At 36.4% G+C, this 20769-nt stretch overlaps 1 protein-coding gene across 2 annotated transcripts in view; it reads right to left on the bottom strand.

The window, feature by feature from the left end:
* Nucleotides 1-937: 937 nt before the first annotated feature.
* LOC140340841 (paired box protein Pax-6-like) overlaps nucleotides 938-20769 on the bottom strand; it is a 38955-nt gene continuing 19123 nt past the window's right edge. For both annotated transcript variants that reach the window (XM_072426258.1, XM_072426259.1), the window contains 6 exons: nucleotides 19956-20114; nucleotides 13144-13226; nucleotides 9502-9652; nucleotides 8961-9058; nucleotides 7240-7387; nucleotides 938-6391 (listed from right to left, as the gene is read on the bottom strand). In XM_072426258.1, coding sequence (XP_072282359.1) covers nucleotides 6306-6391; nucleotides 7240-7387; nucleotides 8961-9058; nucleotides 9502-9652; nucleotides 13144-13226; nucleotides 19956-20114 — 725 coding nt within the window. In that variant the 3' untranslated portion in view covers nucleotides 938-6305. The remainder of the gene's footprint in view (nucleotides 6392-7239; nucleotides 7388-8960; nucleotides 9059-9501; nucleotides 9653-13143; nucleotides 13227-19955; nucleotides 20115-20769) is intronic.

The following is a 20769-nucleotide window of genomic DNA, read 5'->3' as shown; positions in this document are numbered from 1 at the left end:
ATAATCTTTATTTATAGCCACTAATCTCCCAATTGGGAGCTCCCACCTTACATCTCAACAAAAATAGGGGAAGTGAAGTCTGTCATTCACAGTCTCTAACAACAGCCATGCCTTTCCTGTGCTCTTTGTAATAAAGTAAGCATATATGTCAATAGCCAGGTGGTAGAAACAGACTAAAAAAGAATAAAATGTCCATATCAGTAATGCACTGTTTAGGGTGCAGATTTTGGGGAAAGGGGAGCATTTGAAACAGCTAATGCAGAAGAACATGAAGGTGTACTACATTTACATGCTTGAAAGGTTCACTTAGTTTAATAGTAGATTTACAGTATATGCATGTGAACTACATTGCAGGACCATAAGTTAGAATGCCAACACAGAGAGCTGGAGAGAAGAGGAAAGAGATGGCTGCTAAGGAAGTAAAGGATGAGGTAACTAACACTGCTTTTTACAGTACCCCAGGGTAATCTAAATGTGCAAGTTTTTTTTTTTTTTGACCATAGCTAAGGTTTAATAATTGCTGACACTTAAAACAAAATAATTTGCACATTACAAATTCTGCATAATGTTTTGAAAACTCCTGTTTGCCCTTTATACGAGTTGGCCATTTCATTAAAAGGAAGCTTTTTTAAAAGGAAGCGTTTTTTTAAAGAATAAAAGCATTATTACGTTAAATGGTTGAGAGCTCCCTCTGCTGGCTAATAAACAAATATTTTCTACAATAAGAAAAATATGGAGTGAGCAGTAATAAAAAATGACTTAAAGCTAATAATACTTAAAAAAGGCATTACTGAAAAAACACTGTGCTTGCCCTTTAAGGGCAAAAACACAGCTGTCTTTTAGAACACTTTTCACACAAGAAGTTCTTGCCTTTGTATTGAATTATGTTTAACACCCTATAAAATGTGGTTAAACTACAGGAAATAAACACCACAAATAGAGAGAAATAAGTTTATTAAGGATCTCAGCACAGTACAGAGAGGGCAGGTCATGCTATACAGTAATGCACAGCAAAGAGGAACATGCCAACCAAGACACAGAATGGGTGTGTGCAGCACCTGCAAATAATCTAATATAACAAAGCAGCAAATTTTGACCATATTAGATAAATCCACAGAGGAGCATTTGTTCAATTTTCTGCACAGGTAAATATTTACCAAGCCTGGTCCCCAATACATAACTGAACACAAACTATTACACAATCATATACAGATGTATATACAATTTTATGGGCAGATGCTTTACTGCAATAGAACAATAGCTTGCAACAAATACTGCAACTTTTTGGCATGTTCAATAACACTTGGGAACCTGAAAGGTAGACACGATGTAGCCTAAAGCAACAAGTGGTATTGAACTATAATTATCATCATTATGCACAATGGAAAAAAATAAATTTAGCTGATGAGTTCAGATGTTTTGCCATGCACATTGTTTTCCATCCCTCCACCTGTTTTGTGATATTAAAGGAGCTTCCTAAAATCTATCTGCAAGAGATGTACTAAAGCTCAGAGAGTTTTACCAACTTCAAAAAAACTAAATTTGTCTCACTTTGGTTAATATTAACACTCCACTGAATGTTTCCATGAAATGCTTTTTAAAATTTTCACCCAATTATTACCCAACATTCACACATCCTTTACATTTGATTTAATTAGGAAAATAAATGAATCATGGGTAAAAACCAATTAATCCAATTTCTAATTTAATCCATAATGTGAGGAAGTGGGATTTTTGGTAAAAGTTAGGCAAATCTTGTGTAAAAATGGGTAAAAAATGGTTCCTGTTTATTTACCCCTAACCAATATGAAAACAGATTTAGAAACAGATTCTGACTGACTGACTGATGTTATTAAGCAATAGCGGTTGGCAGAACAATTGTCATAGGTAATCTGATCAACAAAACCTTCCTTTCAAATACACAATTGGTTGCAAATACACCTTCTGATCTGGTGAATTAGAAGGCGCCTAATTTAGTAGATGTAGAGAGATGTTCACCCAAGGTTCTAGACAACATATAAAACCTGGCAGGATAATCTACCCCCAGTGCATTTAAAATTGAAAATACATTTTGTATGCAGTTACCATTTAATAATTTATGTTTCAAAGAAGTTGCTATATTTTGTTGAGTTATTGTTTTATCCTGTGCCCATTTAACAATATGTTTGTTTACAGCATGCATTTCAGTGTACAGTATAATGGTTGAAAAAACAAACTTATTTACACATATGTGAATATAAGTCCAATAGATAAATTGTATGCTGTGAAAATATCCATAAGGTGCAGATGTTAAGAGATGTCATTAGAAAATCATTTCATCCATTGGCACTTTCAGTGTAATTTGCAGTTGGATAATGCTTAGAGATTGTAGATGGACAACAAAATATTTCCACAGTTCTGCTGTAATGAAGAAATCTTCACATGGTTTTGTGGAGCTTAGCTGGTGTCTGTACAGTAGTCTTTATCTACATTTGGTCAACAACTGGACTCAAACAACTGGATTTGTATCAGTATGTCCACAGTCATTTCATTATAGAAAGCTCTTGAGCCCCATAAGTGGTATTTCCTGCCAACTGTACGAATGAAAGACAGATTTTCAGCAGTGAAATGTTTGAATGTGTAGATGATATAGCTTTTATACTGGTAAAAACTGACGGAGATGGAAATTTGAGTTTTTTAGACATATCTCCTTTTTCTCATATTCTCCAAACAAAGGTGTCTATACATAAACAAGCTCTATTGATCAGTGAAAACTGTATATAAAGCAGCATTAAAAATTGTATGTTCAGGTATTATATACATATATTTCAGCAATGTAACCTTTATATAGATGGAGGGACTTTTAACAAAAGTGACATATAAACTCTGTATCTACCAGAGTATAGAACATGCACCATTAGAAGTATGCAAGCTCAATTGAGGTATTACCTGGCGGAACACAACTATAATTGTCCATGTCACTTGCAGCATCTGCTTTCTTCGCTGTACTGCCTATTAATTATGTTTTTTTTCATTATTCAAGTCTCTCAATAGAAATATGTGAGTCAAGACTTTTTACTTTTCAAAACAATAGCTCTCTGTTCTTCTAACTAGACTTAACCAGGTAGTCACTAAGGCTGAATTCAAAACAAGTAACTGAATTCACTACATATTAATACTTGCATGCCAAAAGATTTGTAAGTCTGTTCAACCATTCCTGTGATCCAGGCACCCCTACCACTTCCTTAGAGCGCAGGGTAGCTGAGCAATACATGGTGGCCTACAACCCATACAAGTACATTACAAGAAAAATCACATACTAGTAATTTAGCCCTCTGCTCTGTCTTCCAATAATTAAGCAGCTAGAGTTAGATGGCCAGTACCATGGCTCAGGGTGATGATCATCTCTCTTCTAGACAGAATCAGGTACCCGCTGTTTAAAATGGTAGTTACATTTACATAAGATTATATCTGTAATAAACAGTTTGATTTTTGTATATGGCAGGATTCACCTTTAGGCAGGCATGATAATCACATTTCCATTATTATACAGATAGCCACTGGATGGAGCACATACAGATCTGTATATGAAATATAATTAATAAAATATGGACAAATAAATATATAAAGTGAAGAAGTCAAAATTTTGTTACACTAATAAGATAAACAGATTATTCTGTAGTTACCTATTTATTACCCATGTTATCTTTACTGCCTGATAGCCTTCAATATAAAATACAAAATACAGGTTATGTATGTCAGATTGCATATGATTTTAGCAAACTTTAAGTTGCTGGGGGGAGCATGGTTTCAACACAACGACCAGAAGGACTAGACAGAGTCTTGATTACTCTGTATTTTAGTCTAAGAGTTAGTTAATATTATTGTCTCCCCAGGAATATTTACTATGTTTTAAATAATAGTAAACCTTTTCCAAACCTGGTCTACTCAGACTATAAAATATAGGGGTTAAAACAATGTATAGATTCAATGTTACAGGCAGCTTGCTTTATACGCAAATTCAGAATTTTTCTGTAAAAGTCAAGTTTGAACAAACCTCTGCTACCAACGAAGCTGGGTGATGGAATGGATTTCTTTTAAGTAGTTTGTGTGTGTCAGGATTACTGCATGGAAAATGCACCCTGAGTCACACTCAGGATTACCGCTAGGGGGGCTAGCAATTGTTTTGAAACCTGGGCCAGATCCATTCCAGGTTTGCTGGATCACCAAGCTTCACTAATGAATGTGTATCCTCTTGAGTCTTGGAGAGCTTTAATAAATCAGGCCCAATGTCTCTGATACTAAAATCCTCCTACTGCAGTGTCTGCTAGAGTGAGCATGAAAAGAACAAATAAAAGAATCTGGCTTAGTCCAGGAAGTAAAATAATTCTGTAGGTTACTTTATGAGGCTTGTGTATCACTCATTATGGTATATTTTTGTGCTGTCACACTGGCACTTGTAGTAGTTTTACTACTACTAATAGTTAAGTGATCAATTTTCTGTAAGAATCAGTAACCATTACTATAAGTTAAATTACTCAACCATCTTTTGTACAATATTAGTACACCTGGGTCAGGCACTCACCTTTGTTTCCATGAGAGATTTTATTCTAAAGCCTAAAAGCTAATCTAATTTTTGCTTGTCATTGCATACTTTCTTTGTTATTATTGCAATTCTCAATTTTGAATTTGCTTTAACTGTATTTGGTCTTTTACTAAAAAGGGTTTCTAAAACATGTCCTAACAGAAATTTTATTTTATATATATATATTTATATATATTGATTTAACAAATGTTTTATAATAAAAAAGAAGAAGGAAGTGAATAAACATGAGAATATTACAAAACTATTTATCCTGCCCATTGTTGATGTCAGTTTTTTACTGAAATAATGATGAAACAACTTGACAAGTGGTGACATCAAAAGAAACATGGGGTAGTCAGATGAACTTTTTCACACTTAAATTGTGGGGCTACAAAGGTAAAATTAGTAGTTATATACATACATACATCAATTCCTAACATTTACAAGTGTCATATAAATTATTTCAGTAAAATAAGCCCAACATGCAAATATTAAAGGGGTAGCATGGAATGTATCTAAAGTCATTTTTTTTTGTTTTGGAAAAAGTGGGAAAAGTTAGAACCCTACCCTTGTAAATGGGGCTGAACATGAGGGAAAATCCCAATTGTGCAGGGTAGGGATAAAACCTCTGTCATGTGTTGTTGCTGTCTGTGCCCTTAAGAAGGAGGTTTACCCTCTGTATATAAATTGTCCTGGAGACTATTATTACTGGGACCAAAATGGGGAATCCCAAAACATATTACATTTACAATGAGGTCACCCTTCTTTAAGATCACTCTCTAAGATGGGAAACCAATTCACTTTAGACAGAGTTCCTCTATTTTCATGTTTTGTGTCCAGGACAGAAGAAGGTAAACCTCAAGGTGGGGGTATCCTTTCCTTACTATCTGAATAAACATTTGTTAAGTTTTTCTACTAGTTTCTATTTATAAAAGTCAACTGATAATGTAGAATAATTTAAACATGTAGTTTTAGAACAAATGATCTTGCAGTGTCATCACCTGTTTGGGTGAGAATTAGGGAAAGTGTGGAAACATAATTGCCATGTGCTCCTCTTTCAGCAACACATTCCTGCCATTTAGTGGATTGTTCCCAATGTCTGTTAAAATGCCCCATGAGAAACAGGTGTGCACCACTACAACCTAGAAACAATTCACTAGGAGGCAGATGAAAGGGAAGTGTGGTAGGTATCTTTAAATATTCCCATGTCACCCTAATTTTGTTGGTGTTCCAGTAGCAATAGATGGAGCCATCGAATTAACTGACATCACAGGATGATTGGCGGAAAGGAATGCCAGTTGTCATTAAAGGATGATCTCCCTACCTTTGTCACTGTGAAATCCTAGTTTGGAATTTGACCATGCTGCCACCCCACCCAAAGCCAAGTAAAGCTTTTTTTTGGCCTGTTGATAAGCATTATTATTACTTAGGTACAGTTAATTTTCACGCCTAATAATTTTAAAGAACTTTAATTAAATCAATTGATTAACATGGAAAATCTTGTCCCTTTTAAATTAAGAAAATCCTTGCTGAGGTCTGGTTAGCTGAGGTTGTATTGTTATTTATACTTGGAAAATAGAAGATAAGTTTGGAATTAAAGTGTAGATTAAACATTTAAAGGTAGCTGGATCCACCTGTTTTGTCACTCGTTTTGATCTATTGGGTCAGATCAATGAGATTTCCAGTGTACTTGACAACATGGTGGTTTTCTCCAGTCTTATTAACAAAGGTCCAATGTCCCTTACTGTAGTCTTGGCCAATACTGGCTGAGATCCGGGTCCCCTCCTGGTACTTGTACAGGAACAGAAACCCCAGGAGAGATCAGACCTGAAGAAATAAGAAGCAATATCTGAACATATGTTGTTAAATGAAAATAATATACAACAACTCTATGATTTCCAATAGCATTTGTTAATTTGGTGGCTTAAAAATACTGTTCAGTTCATTTTTGTGCCACGATAGACTACCTCCTGATGCAGGGCATTGCTCTTGGCACAGGGGTCTCCCTAGATACTGAATCAAAACAGCTGAAAAATTCCTATATAGATTTATTTCCCATACAAAAATGTCATACTCTGACAAGTAATCCAATTTCTCAGTAAACCACACCATGGTTTAGGAACAGGGGTTGTTCACTACATTTACTAAGTTCAGTTGAACTAAGCCTTGCATATTTCCTTAATTTTTACTTATTGATAATTCACTTTGCTCATTAAACAAAATTAGCAAATTAGCCCCAGTGTGTCATTAGGTCATTGATAAAGAGCTCTAAAAATCTGAATAAAAGAAATACATTCATAAATAATAATAATATTATATATTAAATGCAAACATGCTCATAACCTCTGGGTAAAGAAGACAGGGATTATAAGAAAATAAAGATAGCCGGACTTTTAAGGTACTATTAAATCATCATCTGGTCAAACATAGTACCTTTTAAGTCCTGCTTATTTTCTAATCCCTGTCTTCTTTACTCAGAGGTTATGAGCATTTTTTGCATTTGCGTTTATATTGGGATGTGGTACTTTAATACAATATTGTTAAAATCGGGGTCCATTCAAATTATATAATATATATTATATAATAATTACAATAAACTATACTATAGTAAATAAAGATGCTATTAATCCTCGAAAGATAGTTGTTTTATATATATATAAGATATATGTTTTTACCTGTAGACCCTCCAGCACTGGATCCCAGGTTCTGGTTATTCATGTGTGTTTGAAGCTGAGGAGGTGTGTAGGCATCATAACTTCGGACACTCACTGATGGACTTGGAGGTATCATGCAGGAATAGGATGAGGTCTGGCTTGCCACTGGCTACAATGATAAATAATAATGTATATAGAGTAAATAATGTATATAGAGTGAAAAAAATAAAATGAAATAAAGAACAGTTTAGAAAAGGTTACACAGTTACAAGTCATGTTCCTAAGTTGAATTTGTATGTAAATCGGAACAGGCACATTATTTTAATAAACGCAATTTGGACAAATGTGTGTCTCAACCTATTATTTAATATTGTAACAGCTGACCAAATAAATCACAGGGTTTTGTCCAGGATGACAGGTACATTTGCCCCAGATACAGGTTATACGCAGAGAGTTGAAAAAAGACATAAGTCCATCAAGGTCAACCACAAAGCGAAATAAACATATCCCAGATAAAGATAAAAAAATTTGGTTTACAGTCTCTGTTATCTTTACTTTAAAACTTTAATACCCAGGTAAACTATGTGTTTTTGGAAAAGCATCCAGATTTTTCCTATATAAGAGCCTTAGAAATTAAAACTAGCATCAGAGTGTTCAGAGAAGTTCTAGTTTTTCCTGAAATTTCACTGGTATTTGTTCTACACATTTATGAGAATTTTTAATCTTCCATGGTCGTGGATGCAGAACTGATACTGTATCGACAGTATATCAAAGTTTCTTGGTTCCCCTTTTGTTTGGGGTTCAAATATGTATATATAGAACTCCCCACATGAGTCGTCTGGGTACTTTGTGGGGGTTTATCTGTGATCACTGATAAGTATTTTTTTTATCTGGTTGTTTTGTTGTCCAGGGCAGGCGGCATTTGGGGCAATCCAAGCTATGTCATTTAGTTTGTAATATATTCCTCTAAACATTTGTATTTTATTTTTTTGTTAATTTTTAAGTATTGTATTTTGCTTTTTGTTCATTTCGAATATAAAATGAATCTACTAATATATTTAGTTTTGTCCCTTATGTTTTCCCCTACGCCTCCTTATCAGCTGCTTTTTACTGAGGAAGGGGATAACCTCATGTGAAATGCATTAAAATAGAAATAAAATATTTTTTTAGATGGTAGTACCAGCTTCGTTGACATGTATGATCTTGTGAGGTATATTGGTCAGGTGATTTGTGTATTCAAAGTGAGGAAATATTATACATTTGCATGCTGGTACCCAGTCCGCTATATCTAGGAGGATGATTTATTCTTTGCTGTTACTGGGTCAATTGTGCCATACTTTCACATTTTATATGTAATTTTATACAGTTTTTTACTTGCATATAAAAAAGAAAAAGGTTGTATTTTACTTACTGATTTTGCATCTGGATATATTATGGATGTGGCATCAATATTATTGGACACCAATGGGGTTATCCATTTGTTGAATCCAGAAGCCTACTGCTTCCAAATTAACATTTTAAGGCTGAAATTCTCCTTTAAGGCCATTTCCAAATGGAGAATGTAAAACCATTACCATTTGTTAACCAGCTAGATTCCATTTGGTGGTTTACACAAGTTTCAAATTAAGCTTTTTAAATTTGTCCTCTCTTTATCAGTTTAAAACATTTCATCAGCCCTAGATAGTGTGTGTATATGTACCCCATTGTACAATTAAAGTTGTACAAGTGTAATTTACACTCACCTGTATGGGCAGGTTATTTGGCATGGTAAAGCTTGGTAGCGGTGGCAAGGAACCATAGCTGTTGGTTATAGCTGCTTCACTTCGACTTAGCATAGATCCTATGACAACAATTGGACAATTTCTCATTAAACTACACTTAAAACTTTAAGCAGCAGAAAACAGCAAAAGAAAGGAGACATTTTTAAAATAGTGGATATTTTCATCAGGTTAAAGAAAACCAGTCCAACCAGTCCAAAATAAAGTTTAACAACGATAGAATAAAAGACCATTAAGGAAAATGTGATATATGATTGAGATATATATATATATATATATATATATATATATATATATATATATTGGGTTTTTTTTTCAGACCACGGCAGGAAACCAATGTTTGGAGGTCGAGTCATGCCATTTGCAACAACCAATTATGGTGCACCAACAGAAAGAAGGTAAGAATTTGATTGGTTGCTACCATTGAGGTCTGAGACAACCCTCTGATTTTTTTTTTAAAAAAGCATATTGCTTAAATTGTATTGTTTCTTTTTTTCACTCTTACCTGAGTTGCTGGGTTGCGGTATGGACTGGTAAACACTGTTAGAGAAAGAGCTGTTGATAGAAAGATGGCTGGAAGTGCTTCCTGCCTGGCGCCTCTGGTTTCGTAGCTTTTCTTCCCGTCTCCATTTGGCTCGCCGATTAGAAAACCAAACCTAAAAAAAGTAGCCCATGATACAGTATAAACACTCTACTGTAATTATAAAAATAATGTTGTGCAGGAAATGGAGTTGCAAACTTCTCTAGGAAAGAATACCAACCTTATAGTCCTTTTTCAAACAGCAAAAATTGCTAGCCAGGTAGCGACCCAAAAAAGTAGCTGAGGGAGATAATGTACTTGGTCACGGATAAAAATGTGTAATGTAACTCAAATGTGTCAAGTTAAATGTTTTCAGTTTTGAGTGTTTCCATATTGTTTGAGTGCCTTTCACTATGACAATAGAACAAGACGCCAACACAAACACTAGACACATGGTTTGCACATAGATGTTCAGTACATTCATAGCAACACCTACATGCAATAATTGTCTGCCCTGATGAAGAGAGGCCCGTAGCAGGGAAATATGCGGAGGGCTGCATGACAGGCGTGCTTGGACAGCTCAGAAAAGGAGGGGGGGGGGAAGAGTTAAGGTTGAAATACAGGTCAAAGGAGGGAGGGGTGAGAAGGTTGGGTCGGAAATGGAAGGGGAGGGGTAAGGGGAGGGTAAAAGGAGAGTGGAACGGAAGTGCAGCACATTTTTTGAGAGAAGAAATTGCCCACCCTCCCGCCCTTCTTCTAAGGTTTGGTGGAAGGTGAGAGTTCTGGTTTAATTATGGGTAGGGGGCACCCATGGTGGTGGTGAACCCCCTTTAAGTGGTGAAAGGTGGAGGCCCCTGAGGTGGTGCTGTACTGCTAGAGGGCCAGAAGGGCATGGCGGTTTTTGGTGATTTTGGAGATGTGGTGGTGCGGCGGACTTCACCTTCCGGACTGGCAACCTAGTTGTTCATGGGGTACAAAAGGTTGGTTGTAGTAATAATAGGTTTTGGAAATTAAAGGGTTAAACTATAATTTGTAAAGGGGGGTATTAAAGGGTTAAGTTATAAAGTTGTTATTTATTGGTTATTATTGTTGTTATTTATTGTTTACCTGTGTTATTGGTATTGTTAAGTTAATTTTTATATGAGTAATTTTATAAGATGTTGTTAAATGTTAAATTATGGTTTAATAAACGGCTGCTTGCCAGCCACTTTAAAATGCAGAAAGGTGTGGCGTGTTATTTCAAGGTTAAGGCAAGAAGGGGAAGGAGGAGAGGGGCTGGCAAGGAAGGAGGAGAAGAGGTAGGTATGGAGGGGGGGGGAGATTGAAGGGGGGGGGAGGTACGAGCTACCCTAGTCATGTGTTTTTACTTTATGGGCTTGAAGATCGAAAGATATATGTCACATGCTCTGTCATGACACTTTATATTTAACTCTTATGTTACAGACTGTTCCAGCTAAATAAATTCACCAACTTTATTTGTCTTGGTGACCATTGTCACAGGCAAAAAGTGATGTAAATTTTAACCTATTCACCCTGTCAGTAACATACTTCCTTCTTATGGTGTCAATGTTCACTCATTGCTCAGTGTTTATGGAGGACCAGGGTTGTCTCCTAGTCTGCTCCTTGGATTTGGCCTAAATCTTCCTCCTTTCTCATCTTTCCCATTAGAAGGCAATTTGTGGATGACAGATCTGGGAGAACTTAAAACATTGTTTGAAATCTAGTTTTCAAAAACACAATATTTCTATCAAGATCAACAGGTGCTGTGTATTTCTGTACATGCAGAAAAAAAGAAAAAAAAAAAAATATATATATATATATATATATATATATAAACTAGTAGCTACCTCATCTAAGAACTGGCAAGAAGCAACATATTTGTTCAAAAGCAAATTTTGGGTTTGGATATACAATACTTTATGGAAAAAACGTGTAAAGACCCCTAAATCAGAAACAACTGTAGCCAAAATGTTGTTAAATAAATTCACAATCAAACCTCCTTTAGATAGACAAGTATATGAAGGTAAGATATCAGAAGAGACCCTCAGGGTTCATATGAATGGCATTGTCATTACAAAAGGAAGAAATGTGAAAAGTGATGTGCTCATTCATTGGACCGAATGCTAAAAATGAGTGAATGAGGAATGGTTACTGAGGTTACTGAGCCCTATAATAACTTAGTTAGCCAGAATATTTTTTTTTTGCAGACTTTAGAGAAATCGGTGTATGGTCTTGGCTTAAGCTATGCTTTCAAAAGGAACTAGTGGTTTCTGTTGTGTAACAACTTCCTTCCTAGTTTTAACTTTTTATTGCTAAATGTGAAGTGAATATAGATCATATATGGATCAGATCTAGATCATATCTTCATTAAATATCATGAAACTGTCTATGATGTAACTTTAAATTCATGCTGCCATTGTTGAGTAATCAGGAGTGTCATGTTTGTGGTTTTGGCTCCTTCTGTTTTCTATTTTGAGCCCATATTAGAAAGCTGCAAGAAGACAACAGCATGGACTATGAAGCTAATTATATATAAAGGAAACACTTGTGATTTTATATTTTAAACTGAATGTGGACTGAAAAGCATGGAAAATAAACCTGTCATTAGAGAAATACATAGGACACTGCTTCTGCTTCTGCTATTGCTAGTTACCTGGCTGTCAAAATGACCCTTTGACATATTTACTTACTAAGTCAATGATGTATATAAATCAGAGGATTTAATGGCTGCTTACTTCTTATCCATTTACGTTTTGGGTCAGTGACCAATGTCATAATCATCATGTCAATCGGGCAACTATATTTTTATAGCAATACTACCTGTTTTCATTCAGCACAGATTTTCTTTATTTAAGTATAGACAAAAACTATAGACAAAATCTACTAACATTAAAGCAGAATTTCAAATGCCATAAAAGACAATATTTGACATTTTTAGGGTTTCAGTATCTTTAAAAAATTCCCCAAAAATGTATTTACACAAATCAAAACTTCTCATTTCCAAACCAGAAGAAATATTAAACTTACACAATACACATGTGTTCAAGCGTCTCAAATTTAGGACTCGTTTCACGGACATTTTAGTCTGTTTTTCCAGGAGTAAAGCAAGATAATTCATTCTTCTTCATTAATGCAGGAGTAAGAAGGAATTTCATACTAGATAACCTCCTGCTTCTAAAGCGTCAGCACGCACATGCAAGGGTTGGAGGGACATCCAGAAAGCCCTCAATGCAAAGAGCTCACCCTATCAAAGATGAGGGGGCATAACCCTTTATACAAGATCTTAGCTTTTATTGTCTTCAACATGAATATTCTATTTGATGAGAGACAATTTGGCCAAGCTAATCCCCCCCCCCCCCCCCATTTCTACCTTTTTAATGGGATGAGCTCTTTGTTTTTTCCCCTAAAAGTTGACAGTAAATCCGAAGTTACACTAGTTACATCTCTTTGTTACCAAGAAATGTAAACATTTCTGGTCTATAGTATATCAATGTTTGTTGATGTGCTGCAAATTATAAATCTGCTAACAAGCAGTAGCAGAGATTTAAACAATCATGTAACCCCAGGCATATGCTGTATTTCACTTGCATTGCGTATCTCACTAACAAAAATGAACATTAGCCTCACCTGGATGCGAGCTTCAGGCAGGTCAATCTTTGCTGCTAATCTTTCCCTGGCAAAGACATCGGGGTAGTGTGTCCGTTCAAATTCTTAAAAAGAACAGATTAAAAAGCTAGTTATAGTCACATGTACAATCTCTGGCCATTGTACTATATATATTTTTTATATATATAGTATTTTTTATTATAATGTATGGTCAGTTTACCAGTCAGAGGGGAGAGACCCTCCAAGTTCTGACCGTTGCTTCACTGTCATGTGTCAAAATTCAGTTAACCTACTATGTAACAATATTATTACCAATAGTATTTCAGACTTTTAAATCCGTACCACCCAATGTAAAAACACAGATTTAAATACACAAATACATAAAACAGCAAATGTAAGGAAAATATATTTACCTTCCCCCCTAGTTTTCAGCTGCTTTATAAACTAGTGACATCAATGGGCCCAACTACAGAATACTGGAAAAGCTAGGACTACTAAATAAGGGGTAAAAAAAAAACTCTGGAATAGTTTATTTTCTCCTAATGTTTGATTTCCCTTGTCATAATATGGTGGTGGTTGATTTTAAATTAGGAGCTTTCTTATGTGATACTGGTATATAAACGCAAACAACTGTTACTACCGTCAGACTTCATGCAGCTTTGTCAACTGCCAGTAAATGTATGGACAATCCTTTAAAACATTGGCAAAATAACAAAAAACAATTAAATGCCAGTGAAAACATTGGGCTGTACTGATATCCATTTTGTGCCTAATAAAATACATTTACTTATTCCAAAAATTGTTCTGCCATGGTTAGTTTCATGCAGTCTGCTTGCCGCACCCTGCTGGCTGCCCAACCAGGGCAACAGCTCAGCAGCCTAAGTCGTATCAGTTCCAGAAACAGGGAGAACCAGACTTAGCAGCAAAGAACAGACTACCGGTGAAGGAGAAAGCTAAGCATCTACCAGACCCACCCCACCAATAAAAGACCAACTACCACAGCTCTGATGACCTTGCACATGCCATCAGGAGGGAAAGGGCATAATAGTAATTTTTGGTGTTTTGAATAGCATCAGTACGTGGGGATGGCAGGGTGATATCGTACAGTATATTTGGTTGGTAGGTGGCATTGTTTTTTTAATTATTTTTATTTTGCATTGATGGATTGTGGCAAGTGTAGATAAGCCTGTGTAGAGGGTAATAGAGCAGGGATCACATGAGGCACCCAGGGTAAAGAACCAAAAAGAATCAGTGCAATGATCTCATCAGGAGTTGCAAGGCTTGCAAGTGGGCGGTGCCGATGGGCTTGAATGTGGCAGAAATTGGATTTTTTTTACATGCTGGGATGTGTATGTGTTTTGTAGCCTCAGTGCATGGAGAGTTAGGTGGAGCAAAAGCACACAAGGTATGTAGGGTGTTTTAATCTGCTGGGCTTTCAGGCAGAGCTAGTGAAGAAAAACAGAAAAACATGCTCACAATTTAGCCATACCCACAGTTTCCCACAGAATGGACTTGTTGATGTCTTTCACTCTTAGTTCCCAGACCCTAATTCATCTTCTGTATAACCTAAGCTACATAGGAGGACACTTTCCAAAGTAGCTTGGACATACAGACAAATTTATGATCATTTAGGATTGCATATGCAGATACTTGCATAAACCAACATATAACAGTTTTTCAGATTACTCCAGGAGCACCGCACCGCACACTGGAAGCAAAAAACTTCACCACAAAGTTGAAGATGTTACACATGTCATTGTATTGGTTAGAGAGACATGGGGGTCTGGTGCTTTCAACTGGAGGCTACAACTGTGTACTAGCCATAGTGTTAGGACCAAAACCTGCTGCTCTTAGTAATCAAATCATTGTAAACCATTTCATTATATACTCTAAAAATCTGCCTACAGTCCGATTGCTGAGGATAAAGCAGACTTTCAGAAAAATTTTATACCTAACGCCTAAGAAATAATAATTTATATTTCTGTTTATTCTTGTGTGCCTAAACTATTTCTGTTCAGAAATAATTTTCATGGGAAGTAGGGTGGGAGGAGTTATAAGATACATCCTGTAACAGGTGCCCTAGTCGCACTTCCTCTTTCTCAAGCAGATTCTTCCTCTTTTTTTTTCTTTTGGTTTGGTCGTTCACATTTTTGTAAAAATATTACCAAGCATACCTCCAGCTTTATTTTTCTAATATACCTTTAGCCACTTAAGCCACATTACCAAGTGTTAGTTTTGTTTAGGAATGCTAACTTTTTTTCATGGGGAATCATTCTACTGGAAGAGAAACATGAACACTACATACACTAGGCATTCCTTAACCAATGGCCCTCAATAAGTATAAAAATATCTTTTGACTTTCTTCCAACTTTGTACACTTCTTTTTGGTGAATACCATCATGCCTGCTAGTATTTTCAGATGATGACAGAATCCATATTTTGCTCCTGTCTGTTTACTTGAAATAATTGCCATTAAAGGCCTTTCATTTTCTAAGATATCATTATTTGTTTCCTTGTATTGGATTCAAGGTCCATTTATCAGGAAACAATTTCTTCTCTAGGAGTAAGATAATACATTTATAGGGGTGACTTTATTATAAACATTTTAGGCAAGTCAGATTTGAAAATAAATGTAATTACTTTTACCAGGTTGATTAATAAATACCACATTTAAATTAGGATGTCTTTAAGAGATATTGTTTATTTTTTTAAAAAAAGCTATTGTTTGAAATCGAGAGCTCTTGAACTATTTAAATAAAACCAAGAACACAGTACATCAAATTTATGTTCTTTTAAAACTTTTTTTTATAGGTCATTTATGACATTTTGATAGTTTTATTTATGGAATCTGTCCAGTTGGTAAGATTTTCCTTGACTTGTTGCTTGTGTCATCTTAAAGCCCAACTGAACTTTCAGTTTGATTCAGCTAACACATCCCAAGGGCATCAGGTCATTGGTAAAAGTCTCATATTACTTTCTCTTTAAAATGCAGCCAAAATACTTTACAAATTTACAAATTTAGACGGGCATATTTTGTGGTGGTACCCTATGAAAAGAAAGAGTTTGGGTGCTTCTTTGATACTCATTTGCTCCACATTTGTATACTCTTTCTGCTATCAAAAACAGGGCCCCTAAAGTGTGTGTGCTTGGGAGATGTCCATTTTGTTTGTTTTCTGTCCACCTCATCATTTTCTCCAGCTGTCACACTTGTGGCATCATCAGCACCACTGACATGATCTCAATATGTTACCACCACTAGTGGAATTAGTCCCCTGTTGCAGTACCATGCTTTTGAGTATGAGTAAACGCTGTAAAAGATATCTATTGTAGATGTGACTCAGTATGTTCTGTGATTCCTAGTCTTTAATATATGGCACATTGACTGAGTTACAGCATCCTGACCAATTTGAAACAACCAAAGACTCCTCAACCCTCATAAAATATGAAAAGAAGATGCAAAGGGAACAACAAGGGAAATTGTGGAAGTGGCTGTACCGGGAAGGAGGCACTTTACAAGGTAAGTGTGCTATAATGTGCAAATATTGTATGCATGCAAAAGCTTCTCTAAGGCAGAAAACTTAATTTCACTTTAATGGTCAATAGGAAAGTAGGCCAGACAGGTAAGTAGCATATAGACATAGACATGGGAATCTGGTTGCAGTTTGTGTAAAGAAGCACCACCATTTTGAATTCCTCTAGGAAAAAGAAAAAAAGAAATCAAAATTAACCTGTAGGTAAATTCTGCAAAATCCAATGGCCAGTTTACAAGGATTGACCTTTCAGGAAAGAGAAGTCTGCAGCTGCTCCTGTCTCACAGTGTGTTGAGAGGCTGCTGAGTAATAGCACGGCTTTTCTCTGTTTAGCGGAAGCAGCGCTGGTTTCACACTTGCAGGTTTCCCATGTGTAAAGTGCGGTCTTATTCGCTCAATGCACCACTGATTCCTTCCTGTGCCAACATGTGTACGGAAGCTGTACACAGACAGACACTAGAAAGACACTTCATCTTTCAAAGACGCTTTCATCTTTGCAAAATCCACTTTCTGGTAGACTGCTTTATCTATCACAGCATTTGACTAAAATGTCACTGTAAAATGATTATATAAGTTCTAACAGGTAAGGGGTAAAAGGAAGTCATGTTAATCCTTTTGGGGGCTTTTGTTTTCAAAACAGGCAAAATAAGTAAATTAAAATGTAGTGTAGTGAAAAGAGTGACCAATCCCTTAGCGATAAACTGAAAGTTACTGAGGTAATTGCCGAGCCAGGTAAGTATGAAACAAAAGAAGAAATAAAGAATGTAGCAGCTCTTTCTGGCAACCTTATTGTTATAAAATCTAATAAAATCTTTTATTGGGCTTGATAAAATAATACAAATAGTACAGACTTGAAAAATACACACACTTATAAAAAGATATAATTCTGACAACTTTTGACAGAATTTTCTGACAATAGTGTTCCAGTATATGTCTACTATATAGTTACAGTCTCTCCCGACACGTTTCGCCCTCCTGGGCTTCCTCAGGGGATAGTGAGACCCTAAAAGTCGTACAAGTATGTATGTAATTGCCTTTGTTGTTATGTACTCCATTTTTTTCGTTGGCTTTGTTGTTATGTACTCCATTTTTTTTTTTTTGTAATTATACATACTTGTATGACTTTTAGAGTCTCACTATCACCTGAGGAGGCCCACGAGGGCGAAACTTGTCATCTTGAACATATACTAGAACACTAATGCCAGATAATTCTGTCAAAAGTTGTCATAAGGTTCCCGTAAAGAGCTGCTACATTCTTTATTTCTTCTTTTGATTCATTCTTAAGTAAATTAAAAGCAATCTAAGAATAAGGATTCACTAAAATCCTCAAAATTGAGAAAACCATAAAATATTTTTAAAAAACACAGCTAGGGCTCTATTTTTAAAACAGGGAATCTGGCATTCCTTCATACATTCCCTGGTGGGAATCAATTACTGTCAATGAAACACATTTTAATTTTCAGAGAACGTTTGAGGGAATGTCGGATTACATGTTTTTTAAATAGAGCCTTTAGTGTTGGTAGTAGGGTGTAAAAGAGGATAGTGATATAGGTGTAATAGATTACCGTGAAAACACAGTGTTAAGGGCTACTTTACTTCCGTTTATCACCATGTTGTCAGAAGACAGTTTGTTAGTTATAAAAAGCTAATTTGTAGTTCTGCATACAAATGCATTATTTGTAGGTTTACCTAGTGGGGTAAGCCATCAATGAGAGAGCATTGCCATAAATCTTGTGTTTCTGACTACCTTGGAATTGTGGCTGTGCTCTACCAACTTTGCATGTTGCACCACCTCTTTGTTCATTCTTTATAATAAACTGTAAAGAAGATTATAGATTGTCAGGGAAAGATGGGACCACTTCATCCTAATGGCTGCAGGTGTTGTATAGGGGCCCAGGAAAGAAGAGCCTGTGCTTTTACTGGCTATCCTTGCACAGAGAATGTAGGAAGATTGTGCCTGGCCAAATTCATTTGACTGACTGCATTGGCAAGATTTAGACTTGTCCCCCAGTGCACATTGCTGGAAGACATGGCTAGAAGCCAGAAGAAGCCATGGCTGCCAGTCCATTTATAGGAACCTATGCCCTATGAGCCAAAGGAGAGGAATCTGAGGGAAATATTGTAAGAAGGAATACAGCATGACAGATAAGCTGCCTGGTGTTAAGGGTTCTAGATTGAGTTCAGGTAGGTGTGCGTTTAGTCATTGTGTGTATGTGTGTTTATTGTATTTGTATTAGTGCATGTGTGGACGTGTATTTCTGTATGATCCCTGTCATCTGGTGGGGTGAGCCTGGGGGCTCATTCCTTGCGGGGTGCTCTGCTGAACACCAGAAGACACCTTGGCCCCATGCCTCAGGTAAACCCATGTCACCTGAAAGGAGCCAATCTGTAACAAATTCACATGAAAGCTGTCCTATTTGCCACGAGATTTGTGCTTAAGTCCTCCTACATTTTTGTATATATTTCTCTTAGGCAGCACGGCCTGGAGCTAAACCCTACAAAGGGTGAAGCTGGGTACACAAATGCAATAATTGTCGTTGGAAAGGATCTTTCACGATCCTTTCTAATGACTAAGGACTGCAGGATGTATGAACGAGTGCTGTAAATACAGCACCATTCTGCTCTATCGAGAGGGGACAGGAGAATGACCGAGCAGCACCCCACTGCGCGCTCTCCCCCTTCGCTTCCATTACGATCGTTCGTCGTTCGTCGTCCATCGTCCATCGTCTGTGGATCCGCCAGGACGGTCGTTCAGACAATGGACGACGGGCGCTGTACACATGCCAGATTCTTGGCCGATAATTGTCTCAGGATATTGGATGAGAATCTGGCATTGCAAGTGTGTACGCAGCCTAACACTGCTGAGCAACATTCAGAGTACTCATTACCATTTTATTGCTTAGCACAATGGCATAGTACCATCAGGGACACGTGTACAGAAGATAAGAACTTAGGTATGAACACCTTCTGCCCTTTACTATACATTTACAGACTAAATGGAAGATGATTATAGTCAAGGCTGTAAAATTAACTGATGTGCAGTTCCAGACAGAAGAAAAGAAGAATTCTGGCTTTAAAAAGTTATTTACAGTACAAACACAATAGTATGGTCAAATTTTGATCTATGTGCCATTCTTTGGCACATAGATCAAAAGTTTTATAAGTAATTGGTAAACGTGTATATTTCCTCAGCATAGAAAACTATATATATACTACATAAAATGATTGAATTTAAATTAGGTTTAAAAAAAGGTTAGCAAAAGTTTATGGAGACCTCCAGCATGTTGAGCTCCCCTTACTGACCTTTTTCTAGTGCTTCAATCTGCTCCTGAGTAAAAGATGTGCGGTTGCGTTGGAGCTTACGCTTCAACTGTAGACGGATTTGTGAGTCATCCAGGTCATCATTTACTGCCCCAGTCTGATGTTCTGAGTCTAGGCTGCTGTCCAACTGCTGACAGCTATCTGAAGAGAAAAAAACATCAGAATTAAATATATCATATACAAAAGTGGGAGATCAGTTTTGAGCAAGAGGAAGAAAGACCTAAGAATAGAAAGTCTTGGAAATACCCATTGTAATAATTGTGTTCCAAAATCTCTGTAGGTACAACATACATTCTGGAACACTGTTATAAAATTAAGACACAAATTCAACACCCATGAGCAACTGATCTAATTTTTATAAATTCCCTGAAAAAAGGGAGCAGCATTCCCCTTAAACACATTGGCTTTGTTTCATGTCATACACAAATCGTGATCATTGTTTTCCCATCAGCTAGAGTTTCCAGGACCTATTTTAACATTTTATATACCTCCACGATCTTTACATACTAAATTGATTGCTGTTTATCTACAGTTAGGGACAATTGGCTGCACATAAACTTTGATTTTGTCTGGACATCAGAACTTCAGTTGGAAATACACCTTATTAGGTGTTTTACAATATAGAATTGCTAATAATCTCACAGGGAACTCCAGGAAAATACGACTTAAACCTCTTTTTTGGATCTTACTTAGTGACACTTTCTATGGGCTTCCCTGGGCAGGCTTTAGAGTTGGTTTTGGTAAGTAAATTAGGACCATATGTAGACCCAGGGCTGCCTAACTCCTAGGCGTACCA

The sequence above is a fragment of the Pyxicephalus adspersus genome, chromosome 11 (assembly GCF_032062135.1).
Source record: "Pyxicephalus adspersus chromosome 11, UCB_Pads_2.0, whole genome shotgun sequence".
NCBI lineage: Eukaryota > Metazoa > Chordata > Amphibia > Anura > Pyxicephalidae > Pyxicephalus > Pyxicephalus adspersus.
Note: the sequence above shows the minus strand (reverse complement) of the source record. Positions and strands in the feature narration are given on the sequence as shown.